Source organism: Dicentrarchus labrax, unplaced genomic scaffold (genome assembly GCF_905237075.1).
Source record: "Dicentrarchus labrax unplaced genomic scaffold, dlabrax2021, whole genome shotgun sequence".
Taxonomy (NCBI): domain Eukaryota; kingdom Metazoa; phylum Chordata; class Actinopteri; family Moronidae; genus Dicentrarchus; species Dicentrarchus labrax.
This window is the reverse complement of record NW_026136715.1, coordinates 25,597,196-25,614,768: the sequence shown is the minus strand read 5'-3', so window position 1 is coordinate 25,614,768 and position 17,573 is coordinate 25,597,196. Positions and strand designations below refer to the sequence as shown.

Sequence of the window (17,573 nt, the reverse complement as noted above, 5' to 3'; positions counted from 1 at the left end):
TTCTTCTTCCTTGTTAAAACCCCATACCCACAAGCAACCACCCAAGATGTAGAGATTTGAGAAACTTTCTAACTCAACCCAATTGCTTTCAATTTCAAACTTGTCGCAACACACCCACAGGTGACCCATTTTTCCGCCATTTACCATTGCTCCCGCAGGAGAGAAAAAGGCTTTATACAACTTTTCTTCAGCATTTAGCTCAATGAACAAACATGCTAAAAGCAGCCCCACAGAGCCACCAGCCTACCTGGAGACATTCGTCTCATTTCTATGTCCAGCTTTGAGAAGGACAAACACTAATTTCAGAAAAACTGCCTCAACACACAAAGGCTAGAGAAAAGAGAACAAAACTAAATTGTTAAGTCCCTCAAAGCACGGTGCTGTAGGGCATGATTTTGGGAATGATCAGGACCTGTCCCACTTACTTTTCAAAATCCTGTCTTTGTCCAAACCAATGCTTGTCCTATGAAATACTGTCCATGTGTGAATGTTTCATATCGTTTCATATCAACTATCATTCATGAGTGAAGAACTATATGAAGAACTATATTTTAGGGCTGGTAGGCTGCAGCACTACAGGGAAAAACAATTACCACTATCTACACTGAGGGCTACTTAACATGTAGTTGTTTCCAGTGGTGCGCAATTATTTACATTCTGTTTATGCAGCACATTTTTGAATGCTTGTCCTGTAGTGTATTTTGTTACATTTGCGTGAATTTGCAGCTCATTTCCCTTGTCAAGGCTCTTTGCAGAGGAGATGTAGAGGAGTGGAAAAGGGGATGTGTCACGACGTATCACTGTCCCAAATATAGAAATTTAATCTGCTGTTGGGTAGTGGGTTTCAAGCCAGAAAAAGAGAGAGAGAGAGGGGAGGAGAAGGTGGAGAGTGAGAAAGCCCCTGAGGCGGACCTTGTTGGGCTGTCTCTCTAATGCACTCCACTGTTTTCTTCCTCTTTTTTTTCTCTTCAGCTACCTTTTGACTCCTGCCTTCAGTCCCTCTGTCTAGCAGTGAGCTCTTCTGTTATGAATTCATTTGCTGTTGTTTTAAGCGGTATTCAAAAACAATACCATACAGGCAAAGCAAGGATTGTCAACTTTGCATTTTCTTGGAGTCAGGATACATAGCTCGCAAAAATACATTCTTTCATGTACTTTGTGTCAGAATCAGTCAACACTTTGGGAAAACACTTACACACACAAACGATATTTGTAGGCCAGGGCATCTCTGCAGCACTACAGTACTTCATTATACTGTTTTGTCACACATTTTACTAAACACTGCAGATTCTGCTATTTGGATATTGCACCTGGCCATATTGCAGTTTTGAAAATATTTTGATTAGTTGTCCTACATTGAACCATTTAAAATGAACCTTTAGACGACACTCAGTAGTATACACTATATGGCCAATGTTTTTTGTGTATGTTGTTTTAGTATACTTTTGGTCTCTTGAGGGCCCTTGGATACAATAAAGAGAAATCTTGATGCTACAGCAGATGGTGATATTTTAGTCACTGTTGTGCTTCCAACTTTGTGGATGTTCGAAATCGTGGTAAAGTGTGCAGGTATTTTTTGCATTATTATTTTTATTTGAATCTATTCCTCATGATTGTCCTGTTTCATGTTGAGATTCAGTTCTGCTCAATATCTTGTATAAAACCATGCATTTGTAAACTTTGCTGTGGAAGAACTTGACTAACCCCGACTTCAAACCCATTGAACCTTTGGGAACACCAACTGTGAGCCAGACCTTATCACCCAACATCAGTGTTTGACCTTAATAATGCTTGTGTGTCTAAATATGAGCGAATCCCTGCTGCCAGCTTCTGAAATCTGGTGAAAAGCATGAAGCCAGAAGAGAGGAGGCTGTTAGAGCAGCAGATTGATGTTGAATGTTGAACAATTTTATGTAGATGTAATGTTTGCGTGTCAACATACTTTTGGCTATGTTGTGTTGCTTTTCTTTAAAACCATGGCAATGAGAAACTTCTGTTTTCTTTTGTGGCTGACTGACCTGGTCAAAGATGACTGACAGTATGTCTCATCCTCTCACCTCTGGCAGGTATCTGGATCAAACCCAGCCGAACATCCAGGATGAGGGAGAAGAGGGCTGACTTTGTGGCAGGCTGCCTGGGAGGAAGAGTAATCGTAGCAGGTGGTCTAGGTCAGGACCTTCAATCTTTCCCCCTGTGTTTTTCAGTGTGTTCCTTTCTGTCCATTGATTGCAGCGCTGTGCTTTGATCCAAGGAAGGAAAGAGACAGAGAATGACAAAAACAATTAATCCGACGACTGATTTGTTGTTGTTGCACCACCTTTTGTCTGTTAATGGACATACCTCACATTGGCCTTACCCCGGTGTATTATCTGCCCGGTAAACCACACGTCTCCACCCCAGCTTTTCCATTACAAATTTGTATTCTCCAAATCCAAGCAGAGGTTATTTTCTGACGTTAGAAAAGTCATTCTAAATTCAGAGTAGACAGACAAATGTTTTCAAAGGCTGAGTAACCAGTGTAAAATCAGTGGACTGGGCCTCAAATCTGGGGCAGAAAATGTAAAATAACCTATTCCTCCTTACTTTTTATGATGACTCTTTCTAACACTGCTTCCTAAGCGGATGGAAGTGATGTGAACGAGCAAGTGAGCAAACATCATTGAAGATGGAAAGAGGTGAAAAGGCAGTGTTCACTGGGATGCTGCTGAGCCCCGTTTGGTTGCATGCTAACAGTAGCTACAGCAGCTGTTGGCGGAGTTGAATCAGAGTAGCTGGAGGACGTCAGAGAGAAATCCATAAAACATCATCCAGTTTCACCCAAACCACTGATTAAGTCGTGCTTTTGTACAATAATCAATGAGGTCCAGCCACTAAAAACACTATGCTGTTGCTAGCTTGCAAAGTATTGAATCGTGGCTCTGTATGTTAAAAGTTGAAGAATGATTGACAGGTGAATGTCATTATATTATTCGTTGAAATAGGTTAGTACTATGGAAGCGAATCGTGACCAAAATTTAAATTTAAATGCATTTGCAGAAATGCTTTTTCATTTTAAGAATGTGGCTGCATTATTTGTCTTATAAATAAAAATAATAATCAATCATCCTATCTGCATTTTAATTTTCTTCTTCAAGACTGCTCATTCTTTTACTTAATTAAAATGAAAAAGAAAAAGACATTTGAGATTTAATTTTCAAAATATGTCCCAGCAAATAGATACCAAAATTCAATTTGAAATGTAAAATTTGAAAATTAAAATGCATTTGAAAAAATGCTTTTTCATTTTAAGAATGTGGCTGCATTATCTGACTCGTAAATAAAATAAGTAATCAATCATCTTATTTGCATTTGCATTTTCTTCTTAACTGCACATTTTATGCCATCATCAAAAAGAAAACAAAGAGGAGATTGCTATTTCGTTTTCGTGGTCTGCCCCGCAAAATAGTGCCCATAATTCGAAAAGGATTTGGCAATCTGAGCGGCGCAGGAGAGTGACGTCAGTAGCCGCTCTTCTTCAGCTCCGTGATGACCGTGCTACCCACAAGACAGACCCGTGTCTTTAGCGCCCCTAGTGGTAGTGACCACTGGTCCATGCCAGGTAGGAGCTGGTCGCGAGGAGCTGGTCGGGACTGCGCGGCAGCTCACGCTGACCTGCATAATCGATAGTACTACTCATACAACTACGACTAATAATAATAATTTAATCATTGTTATTATGATTTCTATTAATAATAGTGATCAATAACATTGGATAGACAAACGATTATGGCTTCTCACATTTAGGCTATTCTGCTAACACAGTGAGAAACGGGAAAAGTTGTATTAAAAATAAATACAAACAAACAAACACTCCACAGATCACTCAACTGGTCCAAACAACAGAACAGATCACAGAGGAGGTGGTCAGGACCAGTCATTGTGCCCTTTGTGCCAGTAAGAAGCTGGTCATGTGTCTTTAGTGCACCGAGTGGTTGTGACCACTGGTCCGTGCCAGAGACCAACTGGTCCATACCAGAGACCAACTGGTCCATACCAGAGACCAACTGGTCCGTGCCAGAGACCAACTGGTCCGTGCCAGAGACCATGGTCCCAGGACAGACCACAGAATCGGTTACATTTGAGTGTACATGTGAGACCATCGAATGTACTCCAGGGAAAAGTTTTAAGTTTAACTTTTTTCCGGGAGTTGATTTTTAAAATCTTTTGTAGAGTTAAAACTGAACACTTGTGGGAGTTAAAAAACTAATCCCATGTGGGGTAAAATACAACTCTCACCTGGAGTTAATTTTAATGTGAACTCTTTCATGGTGTTAACAGTCAACACTTAAAAATATGTTTTTATTCAACACTTTTCTGAGTTAATATTTAAAAACACAAAAAATATTTTAGGTGAAAATGACTACAAAAAACATTGATTACCACACATTTTTATTTTAAATCCATGTGTGACATTTTGAATTACAAACTGTAAACATTTTACAGCAAACCAACCAGACATATTCACATTTAACACAAACTGCTTTAACAGCAGCTAAACAGTTGGAACAGGCAGTTATTTCAAAAATCATGTCAGTACCACATCTTTCTGTAGTGCATAAGAGAAAAGTGCAGAAAGTGCATAGTATAAAAGCATTGCACAAATGTCTGACAGGATAACAAAGAACTTTTCTGTAATGCAGGAATGTATTAACATGAGGCAGACTTCAAACCTGTAATTTAAGTACATAAACATGTACATAAAAACAAGGGTGAATTCCATATAGCTAATGTTGATACATTAAATAATACAACCCTCTGACATACAAATGTGAATCACACATCAGGCACACATATCTTTGCTGTGAGTTGTTACTGAAGGGCCTGCCTCAATAATTTGGGATGAAGAAGAGGGTGTTTCATCATTTAAGCACTGAGAATTATTGTGCTGTTGGCTGTCATGGCTAGAGGGGGTCTCAGGAGGCACACAGGTGTTATCACTAGAAGCATGTATCTTAATCAAGTGTCTTCTAAATCCAGAATAACTTGAAAATTGCATCCTACTTGACACAAAAACTACAACTCTCTGGAAATAACCCAGAAAAATGGCCCAACAGACTCAACCACGCATTTGGGTAGATAAAATAATCCAGCATTTTTTTTGCATTAGCCCCTTGTTTGAAAAAGTGCTCGCTCTGCTTCTGCTTTTGCAAAGTTTTGCGCTTTTACTCCACCTCCATCTGATAAAAGTGTAAGTGTAAGTCTGGTTATGCAAGAACAGCTGTCAACATGAGCAAGCAGGAGAAATCTGCTTTTTCTTCTCAAAAAGGATGAGGTTTGGAAGAAAACCAGAGACCTGTTGGGAGTTACAAGTCAGTAAACGACAGTAAACAGCTGTATAAAAACAGGGCTGACATAAGTTGTCATTCATAGTATATCTGGGCAATTTTTTGTGTTCCATCCGCAAGAGTTCGCTCACTCGCTTCCAGTTTGGAAGCGGTGTTGAGAAGAAGTTAGTTCCAGCAGAAATATTATAGTAATTATTACCATCACTATTACTAGGCTACTCAAACTCAATTATTTGTTCACTGATGATATTACCCTAATACTTGATACTTAATAATAAAAGGACTCACAGGCAATAAAGTTGTGGAGTAGTGCTGACTTGCTAACAGCAACTCTGATTTATCATAAACACCGCACACACCATACTGAACACATGCTCACACACACAACCAAATTAATTTTCCATTAACTTTCCATTTTCTCCTTGACTGAGCTGCATTTGTTAAAGTAAATATAGTGTGAAGAGAGACTGAGCAATGCTACAAATTAATCACAGGTCAGCTTTTGTCCACGATGACATGCTTGTTAAGCAGATATTGACTCTCTTTTCTACACACCTGCATGCATCAGCAAGATCTCTCTCTCTCTCACTCTCTCTCTCTCTCTCTCTCTCTCTCTCTCTCTCTCTCTCAGACACACACGCACACACAAACACATTATATACATACATAATCTGGTGTTAACCCCAGAGCTATACAGTGAAATCTATTGACACTATTCCTGCAAGAATGTCTCCCTGTACATATACACAACACAGCCCATGCTAGATGAACAATAGAAAGACTATTACAGCTCAATCAAAGTTGATACACGTGGTGTTTGTCAACTATAAACCATCACCACATCAATTTTGATATATTGTATCAAAAGATGAGATCTTTCTGAGATTAGCAGCAGCCTTTATCAACTTCTTCACTCTTTCACTTCTAATTTGTCAAAGACGAGACATCTGACCAGAGGAGCAGAAATCTTCTGTGTGACAGTGATTAACAAGTTACAGGGTATGACACTAGCCTTAACAAACTTTGCATAATGCATGAGAAAGAGGCTAACAATTATCTCAACCATGGTCTTATTTATTTAGGGCAAACTCAGTTGCACTACCAGTTTTGTAGAGATATTTAAAAATGCTGTGCCTTTAAATAGTTTATTGATTGAAATCTCAGGCCTCAGATTGTTTTTTAACAGGTTCCAATGTAGGCCTAATACATTTTAGCTGTGTTTTTTCCTCTGTCCACAGCTCAAAGTGGCAGTCAATAATGTGGCCTGACATCTGTTGAGACTGTGTGTATGTGTGAAAGAGAGGAAAGCGCCAATCTTGTCCTGCTGAGAGGCAGAAATTCCGCAGGCAACAGACAGAGAAAGTAAAGGGGATTGAATGAGAAACAAGAATGAAATTCTGTGTATGTGTGTTTGTTCATGTTTGCTAATGCGAAAATGACAGAGTGAGGGAGAGTGAGAAGAAAGGAGGTAGATATGTTATATTTTTCTCTGTGTGAGTGTCAGCTGTGAGACTTGGTTGCCATCTAATCCATGGGGATATTTTGGGCTTGTGAGTCATAGCTGGTTTATGGCACATTTCCAACCCTTTGCCTTTTGACATGGAAAATAAAGGAGGAAAATACATCCACAAAGATCAATGAGCATCTATAATGCAGTTATATCGTATATATGCACATATATGTAAACAGTACAGGTTAGCATAAAGGGTTAAGATGGTCTAGATAGAGGATGGTTAAGATGGTCTTTGGGTATGTTTTACATATGTAGGCCACAGTATACATTAACTCACTTGATTAAAAAGCAGAATTGTGTCCCAAAAGGATTAATATTAGGCACTTTGCTATTTCCTCTACATTTATTTTACAACTAAGAATTGCAATTTCTATTTATATGCTGACGATACCATCTTTTATCTTGTCATTTATTTTGGCTCTACTAAAAACCAGGCTTTCTCCAGGCTACAGTCTGCTTTTAAAGACCTTCTGATATAATTTAAAGATGGTTCTTAAATCCAAAAACCTGTATGCATTTCACGTTTGAAGTTCCTACTTTGATCCATGATCCCAATGTAAAATAGTTTTATCCAGCACAGCATTATAAATACTACTAATACTACTTAATATGTATAATGTTGAACACCTCATTCAATGCTGGGACAAATGTAAAGTTTTATACACAAATAAATAAATAAAAGAAAAGAGAATGTATTTACAAGAAGGCCCAAATAATAACATCAATAACAAATTTCCCCCTGGGGATCAATAAAGTATTTCTGATTCTGATTCTGATAATTAGGAATTTGTCGAAGACAGCATTTCACAATGTTTCTACTAACTCAGCAACTCACAAAAGTTTTTTTAAAGGTGTCAGGGGACTTTCTCCACCAGTGACAAAGAAGTAACCTATATTGGTTACTGTGTACAGTAGTTGTAAAATTTGACGTTTAACATCAATCAAATGTTGTCTTATTTCATAAATTTAGTGTATATGATGAATGTTGGCAGGTAAGAGGACACACTTTAAAAACAGAGTAGGCAAAATGACAATGTTTTTTACAAGGAAAGAAACAATTTTTAAAATTTTTCTTTGAATGCAGAATTTATAAAAAGGCACAATGATTAATAGTTGAGGTTTCACAACCATCGGATCTATATGCGTCGTCGATGTGTCTTGAGTGTATTCACACCTGTGCTTAGAGCTGTTCATGATGGGATCACTCAAGACACATGTTAATGCCAGGTGTAAGCAAGGCCTGATTGTCAATTTGTATCCATGTGAATTTCTCTGTATGTTTCCACTAGTATGACAATAATGTGACAGTCTTTAACACCTCCACCCAGTATCAGTCCATCTCTTCTTCATTGCCTCTTTATTTTTGCACCCCTGCCCATCTTTAGTTCACGATCAACGCCTGACATCTTGATATTTGCGTGTAAATTGTAATTAGATGCAACTCGTCAGAGAAGACTGACTTGAGATGCAATTATGTGCTCAGCCATATCATTTCATTATCAGATTATTTGTCAGAATTGTACACACACACACACACACACACACACACACACACACACACACAGACTTGGGCAGACTATGCATATCCACAAAACCAAATACAGCCCACACATAGCTGCTCACATAAACATACTGTGTATGTACATTCTTCCTAAACTTCCTAAACATGCATTACCTCTCAACCTTTTTAACTTGGTTTTAACATCATCATCGTCTGACACAACTCTTCTCTTATGAAACATTTTAAGCCTATTACACTGGATGATATTATTAAAGGAAGCCTGCAAGCCAAAAATAACACAATGAGAGAGACATAAAAACATATAAAATGAATGTGGCTTAAACCAAAAGATCAGCAGGTAAATCCCTGTATCTAAGTTCTGACTAATTCTGCCATACTGTGTTAATGCAAAGTGGCATTGCAAAGTTCACCATGCCAAGGCTTACAGTACGGAAATAGAAGTTTCCACTTGACACGATGACAGGGAAATGAAACACAAAACCAATATTTAAACGTTAATTTAGAATTAAAAACATTATGGTTCAGGGACTGCATTCACAAAACATCCTCAGGCTGAAAGTAGCTCTAACTGGTAGGGTCTTAGAATAATTCACAAAGCATTTCAGAACCAGAACTAGCTCTTAGGTCTAAGAGAAGTCAGTCAGCTACTGCAGGTAATGCATCTTATGTCAGCATTAAGGAAAATAACAGTGATTCTGAACTTTAAAAGCATATTTTGATGGCCAGTAAAGTTAATTAGGATACATACAATAAACAATCTCAGTCTATGTTCTTAACTGTACTTGTGTTTTTGTGGATTTGTAAAATGTCATCAGTCATAGCCAGGTCCACATCTAGCCCAGTACAATCCAAATGACCGGTGTTATTGCTCCACCTGCTGTATCAACCACAAAGCAACCAAGGTCATATGCACACCTCGCAGCCAAGCCACAGGAAATAATGATAATACTAACAATAATACAATCTAAAATCTATGGTACTTGTTGCAGTCCTGTGTTGATGAATATTTTATTTACAGGATTGGGAAGGTTACTTTAACAATGTAATGTAATATTTTATAATTACTAATTACCTTTTTAAGCATGTAGTAGGTAACCTAATCACAATATTGAAGGAACCTAACTTCATTACTTTTACATTTGGATTACCTCAACATCAAATGGGGATGACAGGAGAAGAAATATCAATAAGATGACTTGTATGTATTATATAAGACAACAGAACAGAACAACTCTGCTCAGTGTATTTTAGAAGAAAAATTGCTTTTCATTTATAAAACTCAGGCTGTAGCCTATAGACCATGTTCACAGCTGGAAGGCACTGTACTGTTCCCTTTTCTGCTGTAAAGACAAACTAATGGTGAAATTTCTACCCAGTGAAAGCATTTTTTTTACTAGAGGCCACGATGATGAATTGGCACTTATAAGATTAGCTATGATTTTACTTGGGGGACTGGTGTTGTGAGACTTGTGAAGGGATTTAATCGGTGCACACTGCACGTGTGTGGTGGTATATTGTTCTTTATTTTTACATTTATTTTGAAATTGTAATCCTGCTAATAATCCCTATTTTTATTAAATGTGACTGTAATCTGAATTGTTACCCTTTTTTTGTATCCTGATTATGCAAATCTGTTACATGTAATCCATTACTCCCCAAGCCTGTTTATTTCACATGACACAGATGGTCACCTGTCAACATGTCATTATAGACATAGTAAGATAGTTCATCCATAGCAACAGGGTCAAATCTGTTTCTCTCAGTTCCTCAATAAAAGATGCTCTCAGCAGCTTTTAAAAAAGGTCTTCAGAACACACTCTTTGCTGGGAATTTAAGAGGACTCAGTGATAAGCTAAGATAGAGCCCCTGAGTGTGACTGGTTATGAGGAAGTAAATCATGGCTCAAGTTCTACTGATTATTAATTAAAGACAACAAGCGGCATAAGAGCAGGCCAACATGTTCTCAACTCTCTTGCCTGGAAGGCATGGAGGAACTGTTGGTCTGCATTTAAAACACCAAGAGCAGCCCTGGGTTGGGTATAGTGGGGAGTAGTTTACCAGTTGATCAAAGCTCCTGTAGCAGCACAGTTTCCCCCGAGCTGCAGCGTGTCTGTGAGTGTCCACAGGTCAACCTCTGACTGTAGATGGAGCAGCAGTGTTCAGTCATTTTGTCCCTAACCAGAGTGCTGGTAGCAGGTGTACAGCTACCTCTTACCATGCTGTGGTGAATCATGTTGACCTTGTTCAGCAGCACTAAACCACTAAAAATGTATCTTTATTACACTACACAAACATTAGTCACAAGGAACTGGAGGAAGCAAAGCAAGAAGGTCAAGTATGAGTGCTCTGTATTATGTTCTAAAATATGATAAGTGCTGAAAAGAGGACATGTAATGACACTATTTACAGCACCGATCAAACATCACCACAAACTGCAGGTGTGCTGTGGCTTCTGTTTGACCTAACGTGCTGTGCTATTGTCACGCTGGCTGAAAACAGAAGCAACAGGAGGTCAGAGAGAGGTGAAAAGAAAAGACAGAAAAGTAAACACTTGATAGCTTCAGTATGGAAATAGTGGAAAACAGTCAAGGATAATATTGCTATTGAATCTGCAAATGCAAAAGAGACAGACTGCAACAGATGAAAAATGAGTTAAGCCTCATGAATTGCATGAAATGCTGTCTGGGCCTGTCCATATTTCTAAAAAACTATTATATATATATATACTCTAGGTTTCTGGGAGAATATTCAGTTGGTCACTTAAGGCTGAGACACACTATGTTTGCATATTATAGTTTATATTCAGTTGTCCTGGCCCAACTCAACGGAACTGGACCAAAAAGGGGGCCAGTACCCTAATTCAGCACAACCCTACCCACAACATAACCCTGACCCTAATTATTTCAGCATCTTTAATCCATTTTAACAAGGACATTTTCAGTGCTGTTTTCTTAGCGTTAAGCTAGCTACGTGTCTATACAGAGACACAGTTATGCATGCGTTTAGGAGAACCTCACCAGTTTTAGAAATACAGAGGTCCAAGAAGTGAACTTGCTAGGGGGTTTTGAGGCATCCAAGAATCAAGGTAGTTATTTTTCTGAAAGAATACTGAGGTCCATACATTGGTGACGTCAATCGTAGGTACAGCCATGCTCAACAGAGGTGGCAGAACTCAACAAGAAGTAACAGTAAGTTCTGGCCCATTTCAGACACTGGTCCTAGCAACATATCTGATAGGTCACACAATATTAGGCTATTTGATATTCTATTAGATATTCTATTAATGAATATATGTACTTATTTAACCTGACATTTTGGCTGTTAATACTTTCATCTGTCAGACAACTACACGTGATGCCGGCCAATGTAAACCCTGTTGTCCACCCCTATCATAAGAAACAAGGACATGCACAGATATTCGTTCCTTTCAACAAACATATTAACACTGTCAGTAAAGTTTTACAGTTAGCTACCTTCATAAGCTAAATAGCCAGCATTAGCATTAACAGCTGTTTACTCACTAGTCTAGAAGAAACTTTATCCCTTTACCCACCAAGAGCTGGCTCCAGCGGTGCAAAGCTATGCCAGTGTTAACACTTGTTTGGCTTCTTTCTATCACGTCTTTCTTTGCTGCTGAATGTGGTTTCTTATCCTCAGGGAAGTGCTACTTGACATTACATTCAACAACACATTTTTTTAAAAAGTCGGGCAAACAAAGGGTAAAACAGCGTGGTGTATCGTGAGTGAGAATTTTTTATAATCCAGTTCATTGGATCTGAGTGCAACACCATATTTTCCCTCATCTCCCCTACCCAATGTTGCTTCCAAATTCAGCCTTCCTCTGTCTCTTTACCTTTTTATAGGGATGGCAGTGTTGGTCAGTTCGGTGAAACACGTTAGTCCAGACTGACATATTTCAACAACTATTAAATGGATTTCCAGAATTTTTTTTACAGACGCTCATGATTCCCAGACTATGTATTGGACTTGCAGATTCCTTGACATTTCCTCTAGTGTCAGTACACATTTGTGGATTTTAGTTAAATATCTTGTAAGTATTGGATGCATTGCCATGAGATTTGGTTCAGGATGTAACAGAATAACATTGGTGATCCTCTGACATTCGTTTAATGCCCCCCAAAAAAGCAAGCAAAGGATAAAATAGTGTGGAGTGAGAATTATTTTATAATCTTGTTAACCAGATCTCAGTGCAAAGCCAGTTTCCTTAAAGCTTGTATCACCCTAATGAGCATAGCTGCCAACTTTTCAAAAAACCTTGGAGTGAGGTTTTGTCAGGGGTGACCAAAATGATGCCGCGCACGCAGCCACACAAGTTGGTGGCTCAGATATCAGAGAATTGGAATTCATTTGATGTTGTACCCATGTTGTACCCTGCATTCTGGTGGTTTGTGAGGAGGCCCAAAGCCGCTGATAGGGGCAACCTACTGGAGATGGATAATATTGGTTACATTCTGAGAAGCAGACATAGCTGAAGGTCCACCCCCAGGAAATTTTGGATTAAGTAGATGTGATTTCCTGCATTCTAGTGGATTTTTGGGTGGTCTGCTAAAGATGTGCAATACCTGAACTTATTCTGATTCATGTTCGGCATCATGACTTGTAGGGCCTTCTAGACTCGAGCTGAACATTCAACCAGAAAACTATTGTTGTGCCTAAATGACTGCCTGTATCACAATAAAGCCTTATTCATAGACCAGTGTTTAAGATTGGACCTAGGTACTTGTAGGTTGATTGATATTTTGATTAGAATGGTGTTAAAGTGTGAGTAAATAAACAATGCAATGAGCTGATATTGTGAGCATGCAGTATACCACGAGGTTAACAAGGTGCTCTCCTGCTGCTTGTTATGACAGCTTTCACCACACTAAATCATGTTCACACACACAAACAGATCATTTATTTCAAGATTTAAAGTTTAAGAGAGTGAGTACTCAATTGGACGACATTTCATTGTTACATACCTAGTCTCAGCTCAGATCAAGGATGAAAATTTGATTTCAGAGGTGGGGGGGACACAAGTATTTGTTTTTTTCCAAGTTATTTTGTTGGCCTTTTGATGGCTTTATTTATAGTGATAGCTGTGGGGAGATAGTGATGGTGGGTGGAGAGAGAGGGAATGACACGCAGCCAAGGGCAGCAGGTCGGATTCGAATCCGAGCCGCTGCAGCAACTCCGTATGGGTCGCCAGCTCTGCCGACTGAGCTAACCGGCGGGTGCCTCTAGTCTTCTATTGCTACTTTTACGTTAACTGTTCCCTTTATTGGTTTGACTGGTTGTAAAAAATGCAAATGTAAATATAGAAAAAACATTCTGGACACACACACGCACATACGCACATGGACACCGATTCAAACGTGAATGTAAATGAAACCTCTGATATTACCTGGGCAACTCCAGCAGACCGGTGTGCAAGCAAGATGGAGTGACAGCGGGGACGGCCAATCAGTATCAGCAGATACTGCTTTACAGCAAGCCTTGAGTCTCTTTGTGCTTCCGCGCTCTGCACTTCCTTTTCTCTTGAGGCATCGATGACACAGACATAACGATAGGCAGATAAAAGTACCAGCAACCCAAAAAAAAGTTACTGTGTTAAAAAAAAAGTACTTGGGCGAAAAAATCCGCCTTAGCATTCTGGTCGGGCTTCGGATGCCACGATGCCATCAAGCGGGATCTCTGGTGGTAATCAGTCCTTCACTGACCAATCAGCGTTCATTAGCAGAATGCTAGCGTGTTATGGGCAACAACAACTCAACCTGTAAGAAATCGAAAGGACATAAGTACTTGTTCATTCAACTTTCCACCTATAACCCATGTTGAGCTTGCAAAAACTACAATCAAATCTGAGATTTCTCAACGACAATCAGGTGAAAGAGACAAATTTAGCCGTCTAGCTCCATCTGCTCCCATTCATTCTGCACTCATGGGCGATTGCCCCCAGTGGAACTCTGGTGGAACTGCAACCAAAATTCGGTACAATGGGACTTAATAGAGAGTGGCCAGGCTCTCCGTAGACGGGCTCTGGTAACAGGCTTCAGCTTGAAACAGGCAAATGCGTGTGTCACACGGCCAAAGCGTGAGTGTCGGCAGCTCTGCTAATGAGGTTAATCACCTTCAACTTAGGTGCACAGGTTGGTCCTTCTTGCCTTCAGCTCTCCATCCAACATGACAAATTTAGCCTTCTTTGACTTTTACAGGCAAGCTTATCCATAAATTGGCAAATCAAGTTAATTATGTATGTATGTTTCTCAACACCTAAAAATGTATTTCTTCATATTTCAGGGGTTGCTTAGCCTTGTAACTCTAATCATAGTCAACATGTTGTCCAAAAATAAATAAATAAAGAATCTGCCTACAGTAGAAATATCTAATGTCTAGTCTTAGGTTTAAATAATCTTAAGGCCTGTTTTTTATTCACTGTTAAAAGCAGGTCTCCACTGTAAGATGTGACAGCAGGTGAGTAGCATTATCTCAGAAGGAATAAAATGAGTAAACCAGCCTTTAAAGGCACATATGATAAATAATATTGAAGAGGCATGAAAGCAATAATTTTCCTCAAGATGAAAACTCTGTCAAGAATCTTTCCAAAAAATGAACAGTAAAGGTCAGTATGCTGTTAGTGCCTTGGAATATAATAGTAATAGCAATAATTATTTATAAGCTTTTCACTTGGCAAAAAGGGTTCAAAAACCCACTGAGAAAAAACCCATCAAAGAGAAAGAAGAGATACCTGTTTTGTCACGGACAGTGGCCTCAATAGACCAGCAGGCATTTCATACAAGTGTCCCAAGCCATACAACATATTCTATTTATACATCCATCTATCTATCCATCATCCAATATCTTTTGCAAGGTGGAGGGGGGCTGGAACTTATCCCAGCTGGCATCTCCAGTACATACTAATCTTTGTTCTCTAGTTAGTATTAACACACATACTTGTTTTATACTGACAGGAAAGAATGCCACGGCCAGTTAAACAAAGGGGTACAGTTTAGTATTCTACTTGAAAAGAAAAAGAGCTACATGTAGAGCAGAGAGGCACAGCAGACAGGATGAAACTCGGCTTCGACTGAATTTACACAAAATCCAGCAATGTGGGTCCTTCCTGCAGGGTTGTGCGGAGGAGGGCCATGTTTATTTGTGCTTTAGAATGTTACTGCTGTGAAGCAATCCGAAAATAACGTTTTATTTCTCTGATCCACTTCTTTGTTCTTGCTAACACCGCTTCCTCTCTTCATTATTCTATAGCTTGCTTGACCTCCGCTGCCCTTGCTCTCTGTCTCTGTTTCTCTCTGCATGGGGCCAACTTTGAATCCTGTGTACAAACAGCAGCCGGCAAATCCTTCTCATTCCACCTTAAAATCTAACTCATTTAATAAGATGAATCACTTTATTCAAGTTGAGGACTTTGACATAAAACATAAAATATGATGACATTCGGTACAGGCTTATAAACCAGTAAGGGAAGTAGAAGAAGGTGATGTAGGATGATTATGATAACGATTAAAATTACACAGTGAATTACAACAATTTATCAATAAAAATAACTGATGTATATAACATTTGTGCTGCGACTGGCAGTAAGAAGGTGAGAAGAGGGAAAAGAGCAAGAGAGATGAAGAACAATGCAACGGAGGTTTAGAGTTTAGAGAGAATAAAGGAAGACAATTTGAGACGAGAGGCATCAAAGAGGTAAAGTGAAGCCAGAAGGAGAGTTGAGAGGAGGAGGTTTTGTGGGGAGGACAGGCAGGAGAATAGTTGAGGTGAACAGCGAAAAAGGACAGATCAGACGGGGTTAAGAGCGCTAGAGTGGAAGAAAATGGTTTCTAAGTAAGGATTAGAAATAGATAAGAATTAGAAAGATGAGAATTTATTTTGAAAGGACAGGAAAGGATGACGAATGAAATTAATGGAGAAAGGCAGTAAGGGGCAACGGAGATAACTAAATAAATAGGAGAAGACGAAGGACAGAGGAGGAGGAGGAGAGGAGCGGCTGGCGAATTGACATGATGTCTGTTGGACGTGAATCAAAGCAACGACAGGAAGCCTTTGACCACCAAACGCAGCATGGAGCATGTTTGTGTGCTCTGCTTGTGTGTGTGTGTGTGTGTGTGTTTGTGTGTGTGTGTGTGTGTGTGTGTGTGTGTGTGTGTGTGTGTGCGTATGTGTGTCTTTATAAAAAATTATAAAAGAGCCGAGGCCTGAGCAGCTTTGAAAAGGCCGACTCGGCACTGTCACTTTGTTCTTCCAACAAAATGATGATAATAGTCCTCCTTAGACAGACGCGCGCGCGCACACACACACACACACACACACACACACACACACACACACACACACACACACACACACACCATTCCATATAATTTGGGCACTTGCTGTGATGTGGGTCTCCATGGAAACGGCAACAACTTAGTGCTGGCTGATGTATAATGACAGTGAGCATTGCACCTGAGGTGAAAAAGAGGGAGAGTGGGGGGAGGGAAAGAGAAACAGAGGGAGAAAAAAAGAGAAAGGGGAGATCACAGCAGACCTTAGAAATAAGATGAATCCTTGGTAAGACTTAACATGTTGCAGATAAAATTACATCTAAATTCTTAAATAAGACCCTTGGCTTTAAGTTATTGTAATTTTGTTGCAAACCTCTTGGTGTCAGCCTTTCCTGGAGCACATACCAAACCCAAATCCATTAAGACACATGAAATTTATATCCTGCTACATTTGCATAACAATTCATCCCTGTTATGATACTCTGAATTTCTAAATTATGTGAAAAAGCAGTTATTCAACCTCCAGCCAGAATTAAGTGACATCTTTTAGTACTACACGTTCAGGGGGTTTTGAAGAAAATTACATTATTTTAAAATGTTTTATTTATTTATTTTTTTTACATTTTTGCTTTGTTGAACCAAGAGTTGGCAGTTAATTGTCAGTGATAGTGATGGCTCTGTTTACTGAGGGAAGACTAGAAAGTATAGAAGAATAGAAAAGAGAACACAGAGTTTGAAGATTAATACTGTGAAGTTGAAATATTTCAACTGTACATACAGTGTGTTTTTTAATGTCTTGGAACAACACTGATGAGATTGGAAATGAACCAAAACAGTAGAGTTGTGGGCTATAAAATCAAAACAATGTGCTGAAAGATGCTAAAATGCACCATAGCTTTATAACCTTGAAGGCGTTTCGGGCAAAA

General features: G+C 39.1%; 1 protein-coding gene across 4 annotated transcripts in view; it reads left to right on the top strand.

The window, feature by feature from the left end:
- LOC127377460 (kelch domain-containing protein 8B-like) overlaps positions 1 to 17,573 on the top strand; it is a 193,905-nt gene that overhangs the window by 166,147 nt on the left and 10,185 nt on the right. For all 4 annotated transcript variants that reach the window (XM_051425339.1, XM_051425341.1, XM_051425337.1 and 1 more), the window contains one exon: positions 2,067 to 2,168. In XM_051425339.1, the coding sequence (XP_051281299.1) occupies positions 2,067 to 2,168 (102 nt within the window). The remainder of the gene's footprint in view (positions 1 to 2,066; positions 2,169 to 17,573) is intronic.